Consider the following 27,307-nt stretch of genomic DNA (forward strand, 5'->3'; position numbering starts at 1 on the left):
CTCGGCGGCGGGCGTGGCTAAGTAGCGCGTGATCGGACGCGGAGCCAATCAGGAAGCGTCGCGGAGCGTTTGAATGTAAGGCGGAGCCGCGCGTGTAACGGTCAGCGTCGTTTTTTGCCTTCGCCGCCGCCGCCGCTGTTGCTTCTTGAGCCGTAAGAAGAGGAGGATGCAGGGCCCGGAGCGGGTCAGGAGGCCGAGAGCCATGCGGAAAAGGTAGCGAGAAGGGGAGGGGAGAGGTGGGCCCCTATCCTTGGCGTGGCCATCTGTCGGGAGGGATTGAATGGTGTCCTCCTGCCTGACAGAAAGAAGAGGGCTGGACTGCATGGCCTTCAGGGCTCCCTTTCAGCCCTGGGAGTCCGGTGGAGTCATTCCACGCCAAGTGCTCGAAACCTTCTCCAATTCTGTTCAAATTTTAGCTGTAGCAGCAGTCCGGTGTTTGTTTGTTTGTTTGCTTGTTTATTTATTTTATTTACTGCAGTTATACCCCGCCCTTCTCACCCCGAAGGGGACTCAGAGCGGCTTACAAATTATATGTACATACAATATATTATATTATTGGCATAGCACAATATTAGCATAATAATAATAATATTAACTTTATTTTTATATCCCGCCACCAGCTCCCCAAGGGGACTCGGGGCGGCTTGCATGAAGCAAGGCCTGACAACACAATGAAAATAAAAATACAGTAGAGTCTCACTTATCCAACGTTCTGGATTATCCAACGCATTTTTGTAGTCAATGTTTTTAATACATAGTGATATTTTGGTGCTAAATTCGTAAATACAGTAATTACTATGTAGCATTACTGCATATTGAACTACAGTAGAGTCTCACTTATCCAACGTAAACGGGCCAACAGAATGTTGGATAAGCGAATATGTTGGATAATAAGGAGGCATTAAGGAAAAGCCTATTAAACATCATATTAGTTTATGTTTTTACAAATGAAGCACCAAAACATCATGTTATACAACAAATTTGACAGAAAAAGTAGTTCAATACGCAGTAATGCTATGTAGTAATTACTATATTTACGAATTTAGCACCAAAATATCACGATGTATTGAAAACATTGACTACAAAAATGCGTTGGATAATCCAGAATGTTGGATAAGCGAGGCTCGGATAAGTGAGACTCTACTGTATATGTAAATACAATATATTATTAGCATAGCACAATATTAGCATAATAATAATGATAATAATAATGATAACTTTATTTTTATATCCCGCCACCAGCTCCCCAAGGGGACTCGGGGCGGCTTGCATGAGGCAAGGCCTGACAACACAATGAAAATAAAAATACAGTAGAGTCTCACTTATCCAACGTTCTGGATTATCCAACGCATTTTTGTAGTCAATGTTTTCAATATATCGTGATATTTTGGCGCTAAATTCGTAAATACAGTAATTACTACATAGCATTACTGCGTATTGAACTACTTTTTCTGTCAAATTTGTTGTATAGCATGATGTTTTGGTGCTTAATTTGTAAAATCATAACCCAATTTGATGTTTAATAGGCATTTCCTTAATCCCTTCTTATTATCCAACATATTCGCTTATCCAACATTCTGCTGGCTCGTTTATGTTGGATAAGTGAGACTCTACTGTATATGTACATAAAATATATTATATTATTAGCATAGCACAATATTAGCATAATAATAATAATAACAACTTTATTTTTATATCCCGCCACCAGCTCCCCAAGGGGACTCGGGGCGGCTTGCATGAGGCAAGGCCTGACAACACAAAGAAAATAAAAATACTTAAAAAGCAATTCACAATATAAAATTAGGATAAAAACAGCAATATTGTAACAAATAATAATATCAACTGGCAACCAGACACAGTTTCTGTCATCTTCATGGGTGGGTACTAGACTAAAAGCAGCGGTACATAATAGATTGATAACTAAAGTGCATTATTCACTGTCATCCTATATATACCATTATACTGTAACATTGTTAGTAATATTACATGTAATATATAATATTATTATATGGTATTATTACTAGTATTATATTGTATTACATCAGAATAATATTATCAATATTATGTGTTATATGCAATATTTATTTATTTATTAGTGACATTTATATCCCGCCCTTCTCACCCCGAAGGGGACTCAGAGCAGGTTACAAATCAAATGTACATACAATATATTATATTATTAGCATAGCACAATGTTAGCATAATATATTACTATATTGATAATATATATCAATATATTACTATATGTACCATTAAACTGTAACATTATTAGTAAAATTACATGTAATATAGAATTAATATTATTATATTGTATTATTACTAGTATTATATTGTATTACATCCTAATAATATTATCAATATTATGTGTATATGCAATATTTATTTATTTATTTATTAGCAACATTTATATCCCGCCCTTCTCACCCCGAAGGGGACTCAGAGCGGTTTACAAGTATATATACATACAATATATTATATTATATTATTATATTTTATTGTGTATTATATTGTATATTGGCCCCAGAGCATCAGTTAGTGATGGGGAGATGCACACAATATAACATAATTTGACCTGAGTAAATGGATACTTAATGGTCGCATTGCAAAACAAAAACGTATCAGTCTTGTAGAGCAAATTTTTCTCTTTCAGATGATGCTATTCACAATCATATTCAGGTAGACACTTTATCAATAATTGGCTTTGAACTTTGGTTGGTTTTACCATTTGCCCCGAAAGTGCCAAATTTGGAGTTATATTGTTATTAGTTCTCAAGCCTATTGTTAATTGATTGATTTCTTTGTTTAGTGTACTTATGCTTATTATTTTATTATGTTTTGCTGTATGGTTTTAAGTTGTTATGGCTTCCTTGCTGTGTTGGAAATCACCCTGAGTCCCTTGAGGAGATAGGGCGGTATATAAATAAAGTTTTTATTATTATTATTTTATTATGACACAGCAAACAAGATAGATATGCTGGATTTCGTATCACAAAATCACAAGTCGAACACTTTCCAAGTGTCTAGGACTGTGTGATGTATATTATTATTATTATTATTATTATTATTATTATTATTATTATGACACAACAAACAAGATAGATATGCTGGATTTCGTATCACAAAATCACAAGTCGAACACTTCCCAAGTGTCTAGGACTGTGTGATGTATATTATTATTATTATTATTATTATTATTATTATTATTATTATTATGACACGGTAAACAAGATAGATATGCTGGATTTCGTATCACAAAATCACAAGTCGAACACTTCCCAAGTGTCTAGGACTGTGTGATGTATTTTCGGATGATGCGTGCAGATCCCAGTAGGATGGCCTTTTGTAGTTGGCGGATCGTAATTTTGTCAATGTCTATTGTTTCCAAATGCTGGCTGAGATCTTTTGGCATGGCACCCAGTGTGCCCATCACCACCGGGACCACCTGCACTGGTTTCTGCCAGAGTCTTTGAAGTTCAATCTGGAGGTCCTGATAGCGGCTGAGTTTTTCCGGTTGTTTTTCGTCAATGTGACTGTCACCTGGGATGGCAACATCAATGATCCAAACCTTTTTCTTTTCCACAGCTGTTGGGTGGCACTCTGTCAGGAGGGATTGTATTGAGTCCTCCTGCTTGACAGAAGGGAGTCCCTTCCAATTGGAGGATTCTCTGACTATGGCTTCCATAAAACTGCTACTATCTATGGAGGGGATGGCCGTCTGTCGGGAGGGCTTTATTGGTGCACCCTGTATAGCAGCAGGAAGAGGGGTGTCAGACTAGAGGGCCTTTGGGGCTCCCTCCTAACTTTGCTTCCGCTTCCCTGCAGTGAGATCTTGGCGGATGAGTCGGTGGCCTGCCTGAGCCAGGCCTTGAGGCACCTTCATGACATCTGGGAGGAGATTGGCATCCCGGAGGAGCAGCGCCTGGAGCGCACCCAGGTGGTCCGGAAGCACGTCAAGGTGGGCAGAGCCAAGGGAAAGAAAGGGGAACCAATTCATTACCAATGGCATGGATATTTATCAGATGATATCACTGAAAAGAGAATCACATACACTCAGTGATATATTAAGGTGAACTGGGAGTTGAAATTGAGGGGGACGCATTCACATAGTTAATGGGTAAAGAAAATATAAGGAATTGTATTTGGCCCCACCCACACCGGTTGCTAAAGGGGACTCAGAGCGGCTTAACAAGTTATATGTACATACAATATATTATATTATTAGCATAGCACAATGTTAGCATAATATATTACTATATTGATAGTATATATCAATATATTACTACTAGCTGTGCCCGGCCACGCGTTGCTGTGGCAAAGTGGTGGTGGTATTGGTTAAAAGTTGTTGTGGAATTTTTATTTGACGTTATTTGTATTTTTTAAATTAATTTTATTGTAACTTATCTTTTTTATTTATTATATTTTATTATTTTGTTGTATTATTTTTAGTTATTTTGTTATAGTATTTTATTGTATTAATTTTTTAGTGTTTTTTATTGTATTATTCGTATTTATTTTATTTTTTATTCTTTTATTAACACTGGGCTGAGTGGGTTGCTAGGAGACCAAGTGGGCAGAGCTTAGAGCCTTCTAAGTGGCAGCAATTGGATAAAAACAATTATTTCTCTCCCTCTAATTAGGACTTTATTTTTCTTTGCTTTTTGTTGTATCAACCTAGAGGCGTGGATGATGGGTTGTGTTGTCAAATTTCGAGGTTGGGGGGCCTGTAGTTTTGTTGTTTTGTAGGTCGCCGTGATGCCATCACTCTTTTATATATATAGATATGTACAATTGAACTGTAACATTATTAGTAAAATAACATGTAATATAGAATTAGTATTATTATAGTATTATATTGTATTACATCCTAATAATATTATCAATATTATGTGTATATACAATATTTATTTATTTATTTTTTTATTAATTAGCAACATTTATATCCCGCCCTTCTCACCCCGAAGGGGACTCAGGGCAGTTTACAAGTACTATATATATACATACAATATATTATATTATTATATATTATTGTGTATTATATTGTATATTGGCCCCAGAGCATCAGTTGGTGATGGGGGGATGCACACAATATAACATAATTTGACCTGAGTAAATGGATACTTAATGGTCGCATTGCAAAACAAAAACATATCAGTCTTGTAGAGCAAATTTTTCTCTTTCAGATGATACTATTCACAACCATATTCAGGTAGACACTTTATCAATAATTGGGTTTGAACTACTCAGCCGTTTCTTGCGCTGTCCCTAAAGGGAGGGGCCATCTGTTAGGACAGTAGCTAAGGGGGGGAGGAGACTGATTGGCTGTTGCTTAGGGGTATGATTTTACCTTTCTCAGGTGTGTCAGGTTTGTGAGAGTAGATCGAAAGCTATGTCGTGTCCAAATTTCATAGCAATTGGTTGAGTAGTTTGGGAGATATGAGGTCCCTCACTGACTGGCATTACATTTTTATTGATATAGATCACAATACAGTAACAAACCAGTCTAAAAGTATGTGTTACCCCATCCTCTCTCTGGCAAATTGTTCTCTACTTTATGGTCTGATTTTCATGCCTCAGTGTCCTTGTCTTTTGGGGCCTGGATGGTCTAATTTATGGTTGGATTTTCATGCCTCAATGTTGTTGTCCCTTGGGGCCCATGGCTATTTTAGTCCCTCTGGGCACATGGTGAACAAGTGCCCCTGCATGAGACCCTATATAGTTTTCTCCTTACTGTAATAATAATAATAATAATAATAATAATAGTGCGGTTTTCTGGCATTGTATATTTTTGCCGCTTCTGTGACTGTTCATTTGGGTTTTGATGATTCCATAGCCCACTTGTCGATGGATGTCCAGAATCAGCAGCATCCTTTTTATCCTGGGCGACGACCGAGCCAGTATAGACTTCGTTTGGGTTTGATTCTCCATAATGCTAATGGGTTAGGTGCTCTTGGTTGTGCTCCTCAGCTGAGGCCTCTCTGGCTTGGTTGGACCTGCCGGTAGTTACACTACCGCCAGCACAGCCCTCAGTCATCATTGGAGCAGCTAAGCCCCCCCACCACGTCAAGGTGGCACCTGCGGGGGGGGGGGGGGGGCAGTGCAGTGCAAGTGGTCCCTGTGGTGATGGGCACACTGGGTGCCGTGCCAAAAGATCTCAGCCGGCATTTGGAAACAATAGACATTGACAAAATCACCATCTGCCAACTGCAAAAGGCCACCCTACTGGGATCTGCACACGAAATCCAGCATATCTATCTTGTTTGCTGTGCCATACAACGTCGTTGTGTTGATAATAATAATAATAATTTTATTTTTATACCCCGCCCCATCTCCCCAAAGGGACTCGGGGCGGCTTACATGGGGCCAAGCCTGGACATCAACAATATAAAAAACAAAGCAATAAAACAACTCAATCAACAATAAAACAGGTCATAAAAGATCACATACAATAAATATAATGATAAACCCTATCTTGGGTTGGCTCCAAAAGAAACTGGGCCGAAAGTGCAAGTCGTGTCGGTATCATCAGGGAGGGGTGGATACCCAAGCTGTCATAATATGCTGAACCTGCACCTGATGGTGTTCAAAATATGACCTGGGTTTGGTCCTTTGTGTCGTGGTGGGAGCGGCTGGTCTTTCTGCTCTGTGCCATACATTATGCCTCCAGCCAATCTTATTTTGTTTGACCCAAACGCAGGGCTTGCTGGAGATGATGGTGGCGGAAGAGGAGAGCCTGAAGAAGCGGCTGCTCCAGAGCATCAACGTCTGCCGCAAGAAGCAGGCCGAGCTCTGCAAGGAGCTGCAACTGGCCCCCTTCGAGGTGAGGGACAGGATTCAGGACATCCCCGAGTTGTAAACAAATGAGACAATCCTGGTGAGATTTCTCTCACTTTGGATCAATATGTTTGCCCGTCCTCTTTTAAGCCATCTTAGGTTTAGGGTTATTACTGCCAGGGAATCTTGGAAGCAAGACATGCCTATAGTTTCAGGGTATGGGGGAAAAAATTGCCTTGGGGCCACATCGTCACTGCCTATATCCCAGCCCCGCCTTGTGGGTACAAGGGAGAGGGCCTTTTCTGCTGTGGCCCCCCAATTATGGAATTCACTGCCCATTGAGATCAGGCAAGCTCCCACTCTGTTAGCTTTTAAAAAAGACTTAAAAACATGGCTCTTCCGCTGTGCTTTTGGTGAGTAACTACTGCCATATATTTCTTTGTTACTCCCTTCCAACATCTATCCCCTAGACTGTTCCACCTTCATATGTCCCTGTCCCCTGTGGTGTATTCCTTTGTCTCTCTCACCCCGAGTTTTTATCTCTGTGTTTATGCGGCCCGCCCTTGTTTTTACTGGTTCTTTGATTTCTTGATGTAATGTATATTATTATTTATTGTATTGTTTTAATTGTGTTATGATATGTTGTTTTTATATTTTATTATATTGTACTGCTCTGGGCATGGCCCCATGTTAGCTGCCCCGAGTCCCCGTTGGGGTGATGGTGGTGGGGTATAAATAAAGTTTTTTTATTATTATTATTATTATTATTATTATTATTATTATTATTATTTTGGGCCGGGTCGGGAAAGGGGGTAAGCAGGCAGGCACACGCTGGGTGGGATGGACTCACCTCTGCCGCTCTTTCCCAGGAGGACGAGGAGGCCACCATCCTCCAGCTGGAGAAAGACCTTCGCACCCGAGTGGAGGTGATGATTAAACAAAAGCGGGAGCGGCTGCAGGAGATGAAGGCCCTGCAGGAGCAGGACCAGGACCTCTGCGACCTGCTCTGCACCCAGCCCTTTGCCGCCACCCAGGAGCCCGAGGCCGTGCCCAGCCTGGCCCAGCTGGATGCGTTCCGCAGACACCTGACTGCGCTCACGGCCGAAAAGGTCAGTGTGGGTCGGATTGGTCAGTTGTGCGGAGGGGGTGTGTGTGGAAAGAAGGAGCTTGGCGGCTGACGCCTCTCTTCCCGCAGGAGCGGCGCTGGGCCGAGTTCCTTGACACAAAGCAGCAGATCTTGCTGCGCATGGAGGAGCTGGAGCAGAGCCCCGAGACCACCTTTGAGCGGGACGTGGTCTGCGAGGACGAGGACGCCTTCTGCCTCTCCACCCAGAACATCGCCAACCTCAAGGAGCTCCTGCAGCAGGTGGGAAGGCTCGGTACCCAAATCTCTCTAGTCTTATTTTCAATCACTAGCAACGAGATTTAAAATACAATAGTTTAACACTAAGGGATGGTGCACTAAAGTCAAGAAAGTGCTACCTTTGACTGTTCTGCACTATGGGTTTTATTTATAGTCGACCAGATTCAGATCAAAGTACAGTAGAGTCTGGTGTTAGCTCCAGCTCCTGCCAACCTAGCAGTTTGAAAACATGCTAATGTGAGTAGATCAATAGGTACTGCTTTGGCGGGAAGGTAACGGCGCTCCATGCAGTCATACCAGTGGCCACATGATCTTGGAGGTGTCTACGGACAACACCGGCTCTTCGGCTTAGAAATGGAGATGACCAACCCCCAGAGTCAGACATAACTGGACTTAACGTCAGGGGAAACCTTTACCTTTACCTACCATATATTATCGAGTATAAGCTGACCCAGATATAAGCTAACCAGGATCCTCTCCCAAGTATAAGCCGAGGGGGGCTTTTTAGCCCTAAAAAAAGGGCTGAAAAACTAGGCTTATACTCGAGTATATACTATATTTATTTTTTATTTTTATGTCTTTCTCAACCCGACTTTTAACTTAATGTTCATGTGGTCTGCCCTTGTTTTCATTGTCTCCTTGTTTTATTTTGTAATGGATATTATTTACTGTATTGCTTATTGTATTGTGTTGTGCTGTTCTTTTATATGCTGTTTACATTGTATTGTTTTGGGCATGGCCCCATGTAAGCCGCCCCGAGTCCCCGTTGGGGAGATGGTGGCGGGGTATAAATAAAGTATTATTATTATTATTATTATTATTATTATTATTATTATATATAAAATAGTATAGCGTGTTGAGCTCTTTCTTCACCCCTTGCCCACGCCTTTCCCCGGTGCCTGGCAACACTACTTCTTCCAAATTCCTTCACTCTTCACTTGCTTCTTCCCCTGCTTTAACCCATTCTTAAAACCTCCTTCTTTAAAAATGAAAATCTCAGTCTCTGCAGTGGGGAGGGAGGGGGTCAGCAGTCTCCCAGCCCTGTGCTGCAGCCGCAGTACTTCTCTTTTTCTGCCTCTCAGCTGGAGTTGAAGAGAAGCCAGAAAGAAGCGCTGTGTGAAGATCTGCGCTCCAGGGTCGTGGTGCTCTGGAACCGCCTGCAGGTCCCTGCGGAGGAAAGGGAGGCCTTCTCCCCCTACATGGTGGGCTTCGGGTCCAAGATCATGAACGCGGTGAGCAACGCTGGGTGGAGCAACGCTCTTCCTTTGGGACAGGGTTCCTTGGTCCCTCTGAGTTTCCTTCTACTGAGATGCTGCTCCTTTTGCTGCTGCAGAACTTGGCTTCCTCCAACTGCAGCACAATGCAAGACTAGAGGAGAAGGCAGGCACTGGGTTGGGGCCCAGATCCAACAGAAGCCACGCTCAGGCTCCTTATGGGTGCTCCAGATCCCAAGCGTGCCAATGCTGGGGGGGGGGGGGGGGGGGAGAAAGGGTCGGGGCTGGAGAGACTGCCCACCGCCCACTGAAGCTCTGACCTGTTCCCCCTTTGCAGCTGCAACAGGAGGAAGACCGCCTGGAGCAGCTCAAGCGCGACAACATTCAGAACGTGGTGGAGGCCATCCGAACGGAGCTGGTCGGCTACTGGGATAAATGCTTCTTCAGTGAGCAACAGAGGCGTTCCTTCGCCCCCTACTTCCAGGGTGAGTGATCGCCCTGCCATCCTGACCAGGGTTTATTTATTTATTTATTATTATGGGCCGGGCTGTGGCGCAGGCTGTTGAGCAGCTGCAATAAATCACTCTGACCATGAGGTCATGAGTTCGAGGCCAGCCCATGGCGGGGCGAGCACCTGTCAATTAAAAATAAAAAATAGCCCTTGCTCAGTTGCTGACCTAGCAACCCGAAAGATAGTTGCATTTATCAGGTAGGAAATAAGGTACCACTTATAAAAAAAAAAAAAAGTGGGGAGGCAAGTTTAACTAATTTACGACCTGGAATGAGGAAGTGCCATCACAGTGGATGATGAAGCAGCTGCTCTCCCCTGTGGCTAGAATTGAACATCCCCTCAGGAGAAGGTTAAATTGCCTCTGCGTCTGTCTGTCTCGGTCACTGTTTGATGTGTTTATGGGCATTGAATGTTTGCCCTATGTGTGTTATAATGTGATCCGCCCTGAGTCCCCTTCAGGGTGAGAAGGGCGGAATATAAATACTGTAAATAAATAAAAATAAATAGTACATTTATATCCCGCTCTTCTCACTCCGAACAGGATTCAGAGCAGCTTACAAATCAAATGAACATACAATATATTATTAGCATAGCACAATATAAGCATTGAATTACTATATTGTACTATATCATTATATGGTAATATTATTAGTAATATTACATTTAATATATAATATATACTGTATATACTCATGTATAAGCCTAGTTTTTCAGCCCTCTTTTTAAGACTGAAAAAGCCCCCCTTGGCTTATACTCGGATGACGGTCCTGGTAGGCTTATATTTGGGTCAGCTTATACACAAGAATATATGGTACATTTACAGTAGAGTCTCACTTATCCAAGCCTCGCTTATCTAAGCTTCTGGATTATCCAAGCCATTTTTGTAGTCAATGTTTTCAATATACAGTAGAGTCTCACTTATCCAAGCCTCACTTATCCAAGTTTCTGAATTATCCAAGCCATTTTTGTAGTCAATGTTTTTAATATATTGTGATATTTTGGTGCTAAATTCGTAAATACAGTAATTACAACATAACATTATTGCGTATTGAACTGCTTTTTCTGTCAAATTTGTTATATAATATGATGTTTTGGTGCTTAATTTGTAAAATAACCTAATTTGATGTTTAATAGGCTTTTCCTTAATCCCTCCTTATTATCCAAGATATTCACTTATCCAAGCTTCTGCCGGCCCGTTTAGCTTGGATAAGTGAGACTCTACTGTATCGTGATATTTTGGTGCTAAATTCGTAAATACAGTAATTACAACATAACATTACTGCGTATTGAACTGCTTTTTCTGTCAAATTTGTTGTAAAACATGATGTTTTGGTGCTTAATTTGTAAAATCATAACCTAATAGGCTTTTCCTAAATCCCTCCTTATTATCCAAGATATTCGCTTATCCAAGCTTCTGCCGGCCCGTTTAGCTTGGATAAGTGAGACTCTACTGTATTATTTTTCTATATTATTATTGGTATTATTACATTTATTATTTTTCTCTATTATTGTTGCTACTATTACATTTATTTTACTCTATTTTATTATTATTATTAATTCATTTATTATTTCACTCTGATCTTATTATTGTTGCATTTATTATTTTACTCTATTATTACATGTATTATTTTCCTGTATTTGTTATTATTATTATTACATGTATTATTTTACTCTATTATTATTAAAAGGATACGTAAGGGCATTTATATGGAAGAAGATGAGAATAATGATTTGATCGGAGTTGGACAGTCTTATCTTAAATTTGAACTTTATGTAAATATTCAAATGTTTTCCCAGTTTTTTTGTGGTAAAATTAGGTGTCTCGGCTTATATTTGGGTCGGCTTATACTCGAGTATATACGGTATATAGATCACTATATACCTTCTCCGTTATGGCCCTCCAGCTTTGGAACTCGCTCCCTAGGGAGATCAGGCAGGCCCCTACCCTACTCTCCTTCCGGAAGAGCCTAAAAACTTGGCTCTTCCAAAAGGCCTTTGAGGATTAATTTTGTAGGCTGATTCATCTGCCCACTCAACAATAGGATGCCTGGCCAGAATTACTTGCACTTTATTGATTATTTTAGCCATGAAACTACCTTTCCCGTGTGATGTCTTTTGCACTTTGGCCCAGATCTGTTTTTAGCCTCCCGTTTTTAATATTTTATGCAGTATATTGATTTTTATGACTGTTTTACTGATGTTGATGTCTTATTGATGTGAAAAATTGTTTTTACTGTTTTATTGCTGTGATTGTACTTTGATGTCGGGCATGGCCCCATGTAAGCCGCTCCGAGTCCCTCCGGTGAGATGGGGCGGGGTATAAGAATAAAGTTGTTGTTGTTGTTGTACTGCTTTAAACTGCAGTCACCCTGTGAATTTCAATCACAGACTATCTGTTCCTTATCTAGAAAGAGACTACCTTAAAATAAAGTTGTTATTATTATTATTATTATTATTATTATTATTATATACAGTAATATTAATAATATAATAGTAATAATACAATATATTATTATATTGTATTATTAGTAGTATAATATTGTATTCCATTATAATATTATTATCAATATTATATGTATATACAATATATTATATATTTATAAATTGGGTTGGAGGGGTTTGACCCCATACGGCCCTCGTGAGCTCATTTCCTGCCCCCCAGACGACTTCACCGAGGAGCTCCTGCAGCAGCACGACGCAGAGATCCTGCGGATGAAGCAGTATTACGAGACCCACCAGGAGCTGTTCGAAGGCGTCCGCAAGTGGGAAGACAGCTGGCGCCACTTTCAGGAGCTTGAGGTAGCTGTGGGCCGGAGGGGGACCCATGGAGTCTGGGCCAAGGGGACCATGGGGAGGGCGAGCGGGATGTTCCTACTCGGACCCCTTTTCTCCTCCCCAGAGAAAGGCATCGGACCCCAGCCGCTTCACCAACCGTGGGGGCAACCTTCTGAAAGAAGAGAAGCTGCGAGTGAAGCTGCAGAAGACTCTCTCCAAGGCAGGTGGCACTCCAGGGGAGGGGCTCAGCAGGGAAGGGGGTCCCGAGGCCGCCAGGCTGAGCACCAGGCTCTGTTTCTCCCCTTTGCAGCTTGAAGCAGAGCTGCAGGACCGGGTGGAGCGCTGGGAGCAGGAGCACCGGGAGCCCTTCCTGGTGCAGGAGCAGCCCTTCCTGCAGTATGTGGCCGAGCAGTGGCGCCTCCACCACCTGGAGAAAGAGCGCGAGCGGCAGGAACGTGTAAGTTGGGCTGTGGCACAGCTGGCTAGTAACCAGCTGCAATAAATCACTACTGACCGAGAGGTCATGAGTTCGAAGCCCAGGTCGGGTTAAGCCCCCGACCATTAAATAGCCCGGCTTGCTGTTGACCTATGCAGCCCCGAAAGACAGTTACATCTGTCAGTTAGGGAAATTTAGGTACGCTTTATGTGGGAGGCTAATTTAACTAATTTACAACATCATAAAACTTCCAGCAAAACACAAGGAAAGGAATGAGGAAGTACAGCCACCAGTGGACAGTGAAGCAACAGCTCCCCCTGTGGCCAGAATCGTGAAGCTGGAAAAAAATGTTTAATGCCTCTGTGTATATGTTGTTTGTCTGTTGGCATTGAATGTTTGCCATATATGTGTGTTCATTGTAATCTGCCCTGAGTCCCCTTCGGGGTGAGAAGGGCGGAATATAAATACTGTAAATATTGGGAACCTGCGTTACGCATCCGGTGGCAAAGAGGCTGTTGGGCGAGTGGGCTTGTTAACAAAAGACTCTCCCCATAAACGTATAGCAGAGTAACTTATTAGCAGCAGCGTGACCCAGCGCCAGAAGCCAAAAGTGATAAAATAAACACACAAACACAGACCAATGGTATCTCTTCCTTTGAAGGCTTTTCTTTATAGCAAAATAATATGGTTCCACTATTTACAAAAACAAAGTTTCCATAACACAAATAAAGTCCTTTATACAAGAGTCTCACTTATCCAACATTCTGGATTATCCAATGCATTTTTGTAGTCAATGTTTTCAATACATCGTGATATTTTGGTGTTAAATTCATAAATACTAATTACTACATAGCATTACTGCGTACTGAACTATTTCTGTCAAATTTGTTGTATAAGATGTTTTGGGTTCTTAATTTTTAAAATCATAACCTAATTTGATTTTTAATAGGCTTTTCCTTAATCCCTCCTTATTATCCAACATATTCGCTTATCCAACATTCTGCTGGTCCATTTATGTTGGATAATTGAGACTCTACTGTACTTCCTTCTTTGCTTCCACGCTGGGCTTCTTTCTCATGCAGATAAACAGCTTTGCTCTCGCAGAGCCTCCTCTCACAATGAACTTACACAGGAGCTTCACACAGTATGTTTACACACAGCAGCCTTCACACTGGAGCTTTACACATGAGGCCTTCTCGTGCTGAGGCTTCGCTCACACTCCTTAGGACAACACTAGCTTTGGCCCATTATCTCTAACAGGCTCCAGCCTACTCACTCTCCTCAGGGCAATGCTAGTTTATTTAACTCTTTCAGTGCTCAACTCACAGTTTTGTAATTAAAAATACCTAGTTAATTTTTAATATTTCTGCCAGAGCTTCTGAGTTGTTGTTCTTATTATGTTTATTCACTAGCTGTGCCCGGCCACGCGTTGCTGTGGCGTTGTCTGGTGGTGTTGGTGAGAAATTGTTGAGGTAGTGGTGGTATTGAATGTCTGTTGTATGGTTGTCTTTATGTTTAGTATTCACACTGAAGTGGATTCTATGGCAGTGTGGAGTCAAGATAATCCAGTTCAAAGCAGATAATATAAGATTCTAAATGGGTTATATAGCCGTTTGGAAGGGCCTTGAGTCTACACTGCCATATAATCCAGTTAAAATCTGATAATCTGTGGAAGAAGCCTAAGTGAGGCCTAACTGTGCCTGTCCCCTGGGCTGAGTGAGTTGCTAGGAGGCCAAGTGGGTGGAGCTTAGCCTTCAAACTGGCAGCAATTGGATAAAAACTATTATTCCTCTCCCTGTAATTAGGACTTTATTATTTTTTGTTGTTGTATCAACCTAGAGCCATGAATGATGGGTTGTGTTGTCAAATTTCGAGGTTGGGGGCCCTGTAGTTTTGTTGTTTTGTCCGCTGCCCTGATGCCATCACTCTTTTATATATATAGATATACGCTTTTTCTCTCCACAAAGGAGACTCGAAGGGGCTTATGTTTAAAAGCATTTTAATACAATTTAAAATCCACAAACCATAAAACAATTAAACATCAATGGCAGGGGTCCCCAAACTAAGGCCCGGGGGCCGGATGCGGCCCTCCAAGGTCATTTACCTGGCCCCCACCCTCAGTTTTATAATATAATATTTTATATCAGTTTTAATAATATATTGTATATACATATAATATTGATAAAAATATAATGTTATACAATACTAATAATAATACCATATAATAATATTAATTATATGTTATATGTTACATGTAATATTACAGTATAGTGGTATAGTTCAATATCGTAATATAGAATGCTAATATTGTGCTATGCTAATATATTGTATGTACATACAGCTGCTTTGAGTCCCCTTTGGGGTGAGAAGGGTGGGATATAAATGTAGTAAATAAATGTAGTAATTAATTAATTAATTAATTTTAGACTTAGGCTCGCCCAAATTCTGAAATGACTTGAAGGCACACAACAACAACAATCTTAATTCACTTGACTATCTCATTGGCCAGAAGCAGGCCCACACTTTCCATTGAAATCCTGATAGATTTATGTTGGTTAAAATTGTTTTCATTTTTAAATATTGTATTGTTCTTTCATTGTTGTTGTTTTGCACTGCAAATAGGACATATGCAGTATGCATAGGAATTGGTTCGATTTTTTTTTCCAAATGATAATTTGGTCCCTCAACAGTCTGAACGATTGTGGACTGGCCCTCTGCTTTAAAAGTTTGAGGACCCCTGATCAATGGTGTACTGATTAAAATCGCATTGGAAGCTAAAACCACAGCACCCTCCAACCTGATTAACAAAACCGCCTGCTTCTCTTTCTTCCAGCAACTCAAGAAATCACGTGAGATTGAGGAAGAGATGAAGTACGGGAGCAGCCCTCGGACCCCCAACAAGAGGCGGGCGCTGGGCTTCACCCTGCCCGGAAAGGTCCGGAAGGTGAGTGCAGGAAAGGGACTCGGGGAAGTAATTGCTTTTTGTGTGGCCCTGGTTCGTTCTTCTGCCGAGGGGCTGCAGCGGGAGGACGAAAGGAGCAGAAGACCCTCCTCTGCTGCTTGAAAGAAACTGGAGCCAAGAAGCCTTGTGTCTCAGGCATTACCATAACCCTTTTTCCCCAGCTGAACATCACCGCGTCCACGCCCAACAGCACCATGCGCTCAAACTTCAGGGGATCCCTCTTCAATTCTCCGGCGGCCGCCACATCTCGGCTTCCACTTTCCGGAAGGAAGGTACGTTGTGGTTCAGTGCTGCCCAAACCTTTAGTACAAGGGTCCCCAAACTAAGGCCCGGGGGCCAGAAGCGGCCCTCCAAGGTCATTTACCTGGCCCCCGCCCTCAGTTTTATAATATATTTTTATATCATTTTAAATAATATAATATATTGTATATACATATAATATTGATAATAATATTTATAATGTTATACAATATAATATTAATAATAATCTATATATATAAAAGAGTGATGGAATCCTGGCAACCGCCAAAACAACAAAACTAAACACCCCCCAACCTCCAAAATTGACAACACAACCCATCATCCACGCCTCTAGGTCGATACAACAAAAAGAAAAGAAAAATAAAGTCCTAATTAGAAGGAGAGGAATAATTGTTTTTATCCAATTGCTGCCAGTTAGAAGGCTAAGCTCCGCCCACTTGGTCTCCTAGCAACCCACTCACCCAGGGGACAGGCAGAGTTAGGCCTCACTTAGGCCTCTTCCACACTGCCTATAAAATACAAATTATCAGATTTTAACTGGATTAGATGGCAGTGTAGACTCAAGGCCCTTCCACACAGCTATACAACCCATTTATAATCTTATATTATCTGCTTTAACTGGATTATCTGGACTCCACACCTTTACCCTTTACCTTAACTACCACCAATTCCCCAATACTTTATTTCCCATACCACCAGACTTCGCCACAGCAACGCGTGGCCGGGCACAGCTAGTACCATATAATATTATTAATTATATATTACATATAATATTACAGTATAGTGGTATCGTTCAATATAGTAATATATAATGCTATGCTAATAATATAATAATATTGTATGTACATTCAGCTGCTCTGAGTCCCCTTCAGCGTGAGAAGGGCAGCATATAAATGTAATAAATGTAGTAAATGAATAAATAAATAATTTTAGACTTAGGCTCGCCCAAAGTCTGAAATGACTTGAAGACACACAACAACAATCCTAATTAACCTGACTATCTCATTGGCCAGAAGCAGGCCCACACTTCCCACTGAAATCCTGACAGGTTTATATTGGTTACAATTGTTTTCATTTTTAAATATTGTATTGTTCTTTCATTGTCATTGTTGTTGTTTTGAACTACAAATAAGATATGTGCAGTGTGCATAGGAATTTGCTTTTTTTTTCCCCAAATGATAATTCGGCCCCTCGACAGTCTGAAAGACTATGGACCGGCCCTCTGCTTTAAAAGTTTGAGGACCCCTGCTTTAGTATCTCGGTTTCAGTCAAATACTAGAGGCGAGGCGATTAAATGCAATAGGTTTATTTAAGTCAGACGGAGCTATTGGGTTACAACAGGAAAAATAGTGCCACTAGGCCGAGATGCAATTGTAGTTTCTAATGTTTTTAAACATGTGCACAGAGGCCTTTTCTCATTCACACGGCTGCATTTTTGCCCTTCTCTCGGGCGCACCTCTCATCTATCTTCATTACAGCCATTTCTCCGTCTTCCTGCGTTTCTCCTTTTTCTTTAAGTAATAAAGTCCTGCCCTGTCTCTTGAGCCTTCTCCACCCCCATTTTTATTTATTTATTTACAGTACTTATATCCCACCCTTCTTTCTCACCTCGAAGGGGACTCAGGGCTGATCACAATGTATACATATAAAACAAGCATTCAATGCCATACACATAGAACAAAGACAGAGACAGACGCAGAAGCAATTTAACCTTCTCCTGAGGAGATGTTAGATTCCTTCTGTGTTGAAGTTCAGCATATGCTGGGCAGTCAATCAAAAAGTGTTCGATATCTTCCACGATTTGTTCTCCCCAGACACAAAATCTCTCATTTCTTGGGATGTTACAGTAGTGACCAGTTTGCATCATAATACCGAGTTGTTCAAACCTGGCCCTGGTCTATATTCTTCTTAAGGGTAACAGAACTGGAATAGTCAAATAGTGTTCTAAATGAATATTCATTTTGTGGGAGGCTAAAAACTTTGTGGCAGAAGACCTACCTATGCTTGCTAGGTCCAATTGAGCATAGATATCAGGAGTGTGTTGCAAGAGCACTTGTTTTGCCCTAGGTCCTAGATCATTCAGAAATTGTAAAGGAAGGCCAATTTTAGCCATCTCATTGTTTAAGGCCACTGCCCATGATGACTTGTGGGCACGCTGGTCTTGATCCTCTAAACCAGGGTCCCCAAACTATGGCCCGGGGGCCGGATGCAGTCCTCCAAGGTCATTTACCTGTCCCCCGCCCTCAGTTTTATAATATAATATTTTTATATCATTTTAAATAATATAGCATATTGTATATACATATAATATTGATAATAATATTATCATGTTATACAATATAATACTAATAATACCATATAATATTAATTATATGATCTATATTACATATAATATTACAGTATAGTGGTATAGTTCAATATAGTAATATACAATGCTAATATTGTGCTATACTAATAATATAATATATTGTATGTACATACAGCTGCTCTGAGTCTCCTTCAAGGTGAGAAGGGTGGGATATAAATTTAATAAATAAATGTAGTAAATGAATGAATGACTTAGGCTCGCCCAAAGATTAATTTTTGGGGTTGATTTGTCTGCCCATTTAATTAGAGAGTGTTTTCCCATGATTATTGATACCTTGCTGAGGACTTCTGCCACGAAGCTACCTTCTCCATGTAGCCCTCTATTTCGGCCTAGAATTGTTTAGCTCCTTGTTTTTAACATGTGATGTATGTATTGATTGTATGACTGCTTTTCATGTTGATTTTACAATGTGTAATTTGTCACTGTTTTTATTATTGCTGTGAGCCGCCTCGAGTCCCTTCGGGGAGATGGGGCGGGATATAAGAATAAATTTATTATTATTATTATAAAGACTTGAAGGCATACAACAACAATCCTAATTAACTTGACTATCTCATTGGCCAGAAGCAGGCCCACACTTCCCATTGAAATCCTGATATGTTTATGTTGGTTACAATTGTTTTCATTTTTAAATATTGTATTGTTCTTTCATTGTTGTTGTTGTTGTTTTGCACTACAAATAAGACATGTGCAGTGTGCATAGGAATTTGTTCATTTTTTCCCCAAATGATAATTCGGCCCCTCCACAGTCTGAAGGATTGTGGACCGGCCCTCTGCTTTAAAAGTTTGAGAACCCCTGCTCTAAACATAGGCGAGGAAGTCTACTGGAATACATCCGATTTACCTTTGACCAGTAATTGGTCTCATTAAAATTTGAGCTTTTACTGGGAGCATTCCTAGCTCTGCCTTTACTGCAGCCATCAGTGTGGTTCTGGAAAGTCCCAGGAGAATGTGAAAGCTGCTTAACTTGGAAGGCTTCGATCTTGGCCAAATTGGTGTGCCCCCAAATTTCAGCCCCAATTATAAGTGTTGGCTTTATATTTTTTTCTTAAAGACTTCCAGGGCAGGCCTGATTGTGCCTGGGTATCTATGATGGTACAGCTTGTAAATGGAACCTGCTGCTTTTGTGGCTCTTTGTATACTGTGAATAATATGGTTAGACCAAGCACGAGATGATGAAAACGTAATGCCTAGAAAATAAATAAATCAATAAATAGTGTGTTATTACTTTGAACTTTTCTCTCCCCTCCTTTGGGTTCTTCGCTCCCTTCTGCTCCACAGTGCACACGAGACCTTGAATTGTATTTTGTCCGTCAGTGTCCTATTTTCCCAAGCTGACGTCCCGTCACTGACCTGCCCTTGTGCCCTCCTTCTCTCTTTCCCAGCAGCCCATCCGGACGCCCATCCCCTCGGCCAGCAAGACCCCCCGCAACAGACGCCTGGAGAACAAGGAGAACATCTCCCAGCTCAACGGGACGACGCTGAGCGGTGGGTGCTTCCCCGGCCCCCCCTTCCAGCTCACCGGGAGAACCAATTCTGCCACCAGCACCTATTCCGAGTTTGCGGTAATCCCCCCTCTTCTCTCCCTCTCACCCACGCCTCTAAGGCCCTTGTGTCCAAGGTGAGGCCCGTGGGCCAAATCTGGCCCTCCGTGTCCTTGTATGTGGCTTTTCTCCAGGTGTTGGGGCTCCAACTCCTGCATTTCTCATCATTAGACATCATGACTGAGGCTGATGGAAACTGGAATCCAGTGACATCCGGAAGGCTGCCGTTTGTTCTGTTGAGTCAAGAGTGGGGTTTGAATTTCAATGCAAGGCTTGTGGCTAGGATGCCTGACTCTAAAATGCCTTTTAACCTTTCCCCATCCTCAAAGCTAATAATAATAAGTTAATAATAATTTTTTAACTGAATTATATTGCACTGTATAATATAAAAATTATACAGTGCAATATAATTCAGTTAAAAAATTATTATTATTGTAATAATATTTTATTTTTATTGTAAGCCGCCCTGAGTCCCCTGTTGGGTGAGAAGGGCGGGATATAAATATTGTAATAAATAAATTGTAATAAAGCCGCAATGGCTGCAATTCCCATCATCCCCAGTCCAATATGGCTAAAACTATGTAACACAATTTGGAAAAAAGTTATGTTCCTAATTTAAAAGTGTTATTTCTTGTTTAATTGTGCAGTCCTTACTTTGAAAGTACAGTAGAGTCTCACTTATCCAAGCTAAACGGGCCGGCAGAATGTTGAATAAGTCTTTTGGGCTGTATGGCCATGTATTATTTATATTTAGGTAAAGGTTTTCCCCTGACGTTAAGTCCAGTCGTGACCAACTCTGGGGTTGGGGCTCATCTTCATTTCTAAGCCAAAGAGCCGGCGTTGTCCATAGACACCTCCAAGGTCATGTGGCCACTGGCATGACTGCATGGAGCACCGTTACCTTCCTGCCGGAGCGGTAGCTATTGATCTACTCACATTTGCATGTTTTCGAACTGATAGGTTGGCAGAAGCTGGGGCTAACAGTGGGTGCTCATTCCGCTCCTGGGATTTGAACCTGGGTCCTTTCAGTCTGCAAGTTCTGTTGTAATTACTGTATTTACGACTTTAGCACCAAAATATCATGATATATTGAAAACATTGACTGCAAAAATGGCTTGGATAATCCAGAAACTTGAATAAGCGAGGCTTGGATAAGTGAGACTCTACTGTACATGTATTATTTTCCTGTATTTATTATTATTATTTTATTACATGTATTATTTTACACTCTTATTATTCAAAGGATACATAAGGGCATTTACATTGAAGAAGATGAGAAAAATGATTTGATCAGAGTTGGACAGTCTTATCTTAAATTTGAGCTTTATGTAAATACAGTAGAATCTCACTTATCCAAGCCTCGCTTATCCAAGCCTTTGGATAATCCAAGCCATTTTTGTAGTCAATGTTTTCAATATATCGTGATATTTTGGTGCTAAATTCGTAAATACAGTAATTACAACATAACATTACTGCGTATTGAACTGCTTTTTCTGTCAAATTTGTTGTCTAACATGATGTTTTGGTGCTTAACTTGTAAAATCATAACCTAATTTGACGTTTAATACGCTTTTCCTTAATCCCTCCTTATTATCCAAGATATTCGCTTATCCAACATTCTGCCGGCCCATTTAGCTTGGATAAGTGAGACTCTACTGTATTCAAATACATTTAACCTACTGATGCCTCAATTAATGTAATTTTATTGGTACCTATTTTTATTTCTGAAATGTCCCACCCTTGGCTTATACTGGAGTCAATGCTTTCCCAGTTTTTTGTGTGGTAAAATTAGGTGCCTCGGCTTATTTTTGGGTCGGCTTATACTCGAGTATATACGGTAATTGGAAAATTAGAGCAAAATGTGCTGCAGGGTGTCCATTATACAAAAACAAAATGTTTGTAGTTTAATACACTTTTCCTATGTTTTCTATGAAAAGAACCTACAGTAGAATCTCACTTATCCAAGCTAAACGGGCCGGCAGAAGCTTGGATAAGCAAATATCTTGGATAATAAGGAGGGATTAAGGAAAAGCCTATTAAACATCAAATTAGGTTATGATTTTACAAATTAAGCACCGAAACATCATGTTATACAACAAATTTGATGGAAAAAGTAGTTCAATACGCAGTAATGTTCTGTTGTAATTACTGTATTTATTAATTTAGAACCAAAATATCATGATATATACTGTATTAGGAAATGACATTTATCACTCAGGAATACAAATTGTGTTCCATAGTGTAATGAAAAGGGATGGGAGTTGTCGTCCAATAACACCCAGGGACTCAAACTGGGCAAAAGCTAGAGCAGCAACCACTACGTCAATGAAGTTATAAATGCCTGTTCTGGTCCCAACACAACCTGGGCTTTCTCTCTCTGTCTCTCTCTGCAGCATGGACTTGCAAAGGCCTCCAAATCTGAGCTGGGCTCCCGCGTCCTGAACTCCACGGCTTCGAACCTGGAGAGCTGAAGAGGATCGATTCCCTTTGTCTCGCCTGCTTCTCAGCCTCCTCCCGGCTCCCGGGTACAAGTTACCTGCCCACCCCCCCATAGCTCTCCATGGGCTTCATGGTGGGGCCAGGGCCACTTTTAACTTGCTTTAATGAAATGAACCTTATATTTTTTTGGCTAGAATTGTATTTTAAAGAGAATTAAAGAGGAAAAAATGGGGATGGGGGCAATCTATACACCTGCATGGTGAGCTCTTTCCTGCCAGTCAGTAGTAGATAGGTGTCGAAGGGAACATAGACCCCGGGGCCGCCTCTTACCTCCTTCCAGGCATCAGCCCTTTCCAGGTAAATAAACTTTATTTATACCATGCCACCGTCTCCCCAAAGGGACTTGAGGTGGCTCACAAAAGCACTAAAATAAAACAACACACAAGCATAAAACAATATCAACTTCCAGTTTGGCTGGCCTTGGAAGCAGCCTTTCCAGGCCAAATCATGGGGAATATGAAGGTCTCCTGCTCAGATGCTTAGGAAGGAAGAGGAAGCTGGGAAAGGGCACGGAAGACCAAGCCTCCCTTTCTCTTGGGGGGGAAAAGGAGGTGGGAGTCAAGGCGGGCCCATAACCAATTATCATGGCTACATTTGCACCTTGGTTTCACTACAGTCCTGTGTTATTTATTTCTGCAAGCAATCGTTCTGGTTTTTGTTTGTCTGCTGCTGTAAATAGCTTTTAATCCCCCCCTGATTTGCGTCCATCCTGCTGGCCAAAAAGGCAGCGATTTTCTACAAGGAATGAGTATTCTTTTTTTTTTTGGTAAACAGTTTATTATAGTTATGACGCTTAACAGAGCAACAAATCATATCCGATATAGTCAGGTAACGATTTTGATGTATACATGCCTCTCTACACTAGTCAATCAACCAGTCGATTCTGATATTGAGTACGTATTATCAGTAACTTAACTTAAAACATATATTCAACCCCGTTTTGTCTTGTGCAATTTTGCTTTTTGGAAAAATATACCAAGATGGTTCTGTGTTCATCTAAAAAATATAAATAAATAAATAAATGGTGTTTTCTGTACTCACGTCTCTGTGCATAAAGCCAGTCCTTTTTGTGCCAGTGTTGTCTGCAGGAGGAAGCGCAGGGTCCTTGGGCCAAGCAGCTCCTGGAGCGGTCAGTGCTTGACCTCTGCTCCGATCGGACCCTGGGTCTCTTCCGGCTTCCTCACCTGAACAAAAGTAGCCCACAGCCCACAGGTGACGTCTACCACAGAAAGGCCCCGTTCCACAAAGTGGTTCACTCTCCTTGGCCGGTCCGAGCTGGCAGTGTCCCCGTGGCCCAGCTGCCCGTACTGACCTGCAGAGAGGGATGGCCCTTATTATTATTATTATTATTATTATTATTATTATTATTATTATTATTATTATTGCCCCTCTTTTCTCTCCAAAGTGGCTAACATTAAAAGCATTTTGGTGCAATTTAAAATCTACAAATATGCAAACATTGAAACAGAATTACTGTATAAGCCGACCTGAATATAAACCAAGGCACCTAATTTTACCACCAAAAAAACCCTGGGAAAACATTGACTCAAGTATAAGCCGAGGGTGGTAAATTTCAGAAATAAAAACAGATACTAATAAAATTACATTAATTGAGGCATCAGCAGGTTAAATGTTTTTGAATATTTACATAAAACTAATTTAAGATAAAACTGTCCAACTCTGGTTAAATCATTATTCTCATCTTCTTCAATGTAAATGTGCTTATGAATCCTTTTAATAATAATAGAGTAAATAATAAATGTAACAATCATGTCAGAGTGAAATAGTAAATATATTAATAATAAAAATAGAGTAAAATAAATGTACAGTAGAGTCTCACTAATAAAATTACATTACTTGAAGCATCAGCAGGTTAAATATTTTTGAATATTTACATACGTAAAAGTAAATGTTTCCCCTGACATTAAGTCCAGTCGTGTCTGACTCTGGGGGTTGCTACTCATCTCCATTTCTAAGCCGAAGAGCCGACGTTGTCCGTAGACACCTCCAAGGTCATGTGGCCATAGACATGACTGCATGGAGCGCCCTTACCTTCCTGTCAGAGCGGTATCTATTGATCTACTCACATTGGCATGTTTTCGAACTGCTAGGTTGGCAGGAGCTGGGGCTAACAGCGGGCGCTCACTCCGCTCCCGGGATTTGAACCTGCGACCTTTTTGTCAGTAAGCTCAGCAGCTCAGCACTTTAACTCACTTTGCCACCAGGGGCCCTATGAATATTTACATTAAACTAATTTAAACTGTCCAACTCTGGTTAAATCATTAGTCTCATCTTCTTCAATGTAAATGTGCTTATGAATCCTTTCAATAATAACAGAGTAAATAATAAATGTAATAATACTAATAAATAGTAAATAATAAATATAGCAATAATCATATCAGTGAAATAATAAATGTATTAATAATAAAAATAGAGTAAAATAAATGTAGTAGTAAAATGATAACAGAGTAAACTAATTTAAATAATGGAGCCCTGGTGGTGAAGTGCGTTAAAGCACTGAGCTGCAGACCGAAAGGTCCCAGGTTCATGCCCCAGGAGCGGTGTGAGCAGCTGCTGTTAGCTCCAGCTTCTGCCAACCTAGCAGTTCGAAAACATGCCAATGTGAGTATATCAATAGGTACTGCTCCGGCGGGAAGGTAACGGCGCTCCATGCAGTCATGCCAGCGGCCGCATGACCTTGGAGGTGTCTACGGACAACGCCGGCTCTTCAGCTTAGAAATGGAGATGAGCACCAAACCCCAGAGTCGGACATGACTGGACTTAACATCAGGGGAAACCTTTACCTTTTACCTAATGTAATAATAATAATAATAATCACAGTTGTGGAAAAGAAAAAGGTTTGGATCATTGATGTTGCCATCCCAGGTGACAGTCGCATTGACGAAAAACAACAGGAAAAACTCAGCCGCTCTCAGGACCTCAAGATTGAACTTCAAAGACTCTGGCAGAAACCAGTGCAGGTGGTCCTGGTGGTGATGGGCACACTGGGTGCCGTGCCAAAAGATCTCAGCCGGCATTTGGAAACAATAGACATTGACAAAATCACGATCTGTCAACTGCAAAAGGCCACCCTACTGGAATCTGCACGTATCATCCGAAAATACATCACACAGTCCTAGACACTTGGGAAGTGTTCGACTTGTGATTTTGCGATATGAAATCCAGCATATCTATCTTGTTTGCTGTGACACAATAAAATAATAATAGAGTAAATTAATAAATGTAATAACACCAATAATAATAGAAAAAAAAATAATAAATGTACCATATATACTTGATTATAAGCCGACCCGAATATAAGCCAACCAGGACTCTCACCCAAGTAAAAGCCGAGGGGGGCTTTTTCAGTCCTCAAAAAAAAGGCTGAAAAACTAGGCTTATATTCAAGTATATATGGTAGATTTCACTGGTATAAAAGATTCATTTTTTTAAAGCAATTTCAAAACTGCTTACTCACCCCATCCCCAGGTGTAGAGCTCCCCTGTCCCTGAAAGGCAGAGAAGGATGTGAGGAGGGGGCTTCCCTGAAGACTTCCTTTATAAGGCCCAGAGTTTCTCTCCCAGAAATTTTAAGTCGACTGCAGCCAGAACTACAGGCAGACCCTCAGCCAAAGCCTTCCAAGCTGCAGTGCCAAGCAGAAGGGAGGACCCGGGCGCCTCTCATCTTCCTGCATTTGGCTCTTACTGCTGCAAGGAATGGGCCTGGGTTCAGTGGCCGATAGGAGATGCCAACACCATCAGACAAAGCCCTGAAAATGTACTGTTGAAGGCTTTCAAGGCCGGAATCACTGGGGTGTTTTGTGGTTCCTGGGCTCTATGACCAATGTGTTCTAGCAATACTGTCTCATGATGTTTCGCCTGCATCATCAAAGAATCTGATGGTAGCAAAGCAAGTGGGGTATGCAGACCTGTGGAAAGTCCAGGGTGGGAGAAGGAACCATTGTATGTAAAGGGTGCAATTAGCAAGCTAGATTTTTATGTCTTGAGTGGGAAAATTGCATAGTCAATTAGTGAGGGCATCTGCTTGGAAGTAGCCTGGCCTTTGTTCCCTTTGAATGATTTGCTACCTGGAGACATCCTTAGCCTGGGTGATGTTCATTGGCCTTGATTGCTTCCTGCCTGGAGACATCACCAACATCGTGTTGTCAAAGGCTTTCATGGCCGGGATCACAAGGTTGTTGTATGTTTCCGGGCTGTCTTGCCATGTTCCAGAAGTATTCTCTCCTGACGTTTCGCCCACATCTATGGCAGGCATCCTCAGAGGTTGTGAGGTATGGAGAAACTAAGCAAGGAAGGTTTATATATATATATATCTGTGGAAAGTCCAGGGTGTGAGAAGAACTCTTTGTCAGTTGGAAAGCCAGTGAATGTTGCAGTGAATGTAGATGTGGGAGAAACGTCTGGAGAGAATACTTCTGGAACATGGCCATACAGCCCGAAAATATACAACCTCCCTATCATCATCATCATCATCATCATCATCATCATCATTAAAGAAGTAGCCTGGCCTTTGCTCCCTTTGAATGGTTTACTGCCTGGAGACATCCTAAGCCTGGATGGTGCTCACTGGTCCTTGATTGCTT

At 41.1% G+C, this 27,307-nt stretch overlaps 2 protein-coding genes across 4 annotated transcripts in view; one reads left to right on the forward strand and one right to left on the reverse strand.

The window, feature by feature from the left end:
• prc1 (protein regulator of cytokinesis 1) lies at window positions 1–23,740 on the forward strand. Of its 2 annotated transcripts, none has more exons than XM_062963539.1 (14): window positions 1–213; window positions 3,823–3,955; window positions 6,695–6,817; window positions 7,641–7,880; window positions 7,967–8,137; window positions 9,217–9,366; window positions 9,686–9,833; window positions 12,522–12,658; window positions 12,759–12,854; window positions 12,945–13,091; window positions 15,904–16,014; window positions 16,194–16,304; window positions 20,047–20,149; window positions 22,599–23,740. In XM_062963539.1, the coding sequence occupies exons 1-14, from the start codon at window positions 167–169 to the stop codon at window positions 22,625–22,627; spliced, it is 1,746 nt and encodes a 581-aa protein (XP_062819609.1). In that variant the 5' UTR covers window positions 1–166; the 3' UTR covers window positions 22,628–23,740. The 2 variants fall into 2 exon arrangements, with proteins under 2 accessions (XP_062819609.1, XP_062819608.1); XM_062963538.1 differs by having other exon boundaries at window positions 4–213; window positions 20,047–20,226.
• The window catches only part of rccd1 (RCC1 domain containing 1), a 20,895-nt gene continuing 17,046 nt past the window's right edge, over window positions 23,459–27,307 (reverse strand). The window contains exons 6-7 of one of the 2 annotated variants that reach the window (XM_062963540.1): window positions 26,183–26,212; window positions 23,459–24,016 (exon numbers count right to left, since the gene is read on the reverse strand). In XM_062963540.1, the coding sequence (XP_062819610.1) occupies window positions 23,835–24,016; window positions 26,183–26,212 (212 nt within the window). In that variant the 3' untranslated portion in view covers window positions 23,459–23,834. The remainder of the gene's footprint in view (window positions 24,017–26,182; window positions 26,213–27,307) is intronic. The other variant, XM_062963541.1, reaches the window with a different exon arrangement.

This window comes from Anolis carolinensis, unplaced genomic scaffold (genome assembly GCF_035594765.1).
Source record: "Anolis carolinensis isolate JA03-04 unplaced genomic scaffold, rAnoCar3.1.pri scaffold_11, whole genome shotgun sequence".
Taxonomy (NCBI): Eukaryota; Metazoa; Chordata; class Lepidosauria; order Squamata; family Dactyloidae; genus Anolis; species Anolis carolinensis.

Bases quoted from the DNA above. Each gene is read 5' to 3' on its own strand.
- prc1 (XM_062963538.1), top strand. From the start codon at position 167: ATGCAGGGCCCGGAGCGGGTCAGGAGGCCGAGAGCCATGCGGAAAAG. The intron at 3,956-6,694 runs GTGGGCAGAGCC...ACCCAAACGCAG, and splicing joins TGGTCCGGAAGCACGTCAAG to GGCTTGCTGGAGATGATGGT. The intron at 7,881-7,966 runs GTCAGTGTGGGT...CTCTTCCCGCAG, and splicing joins CTGCGCTCACGGCCGAAAAG to GAGCGGCGCTGGGCCGAGTT.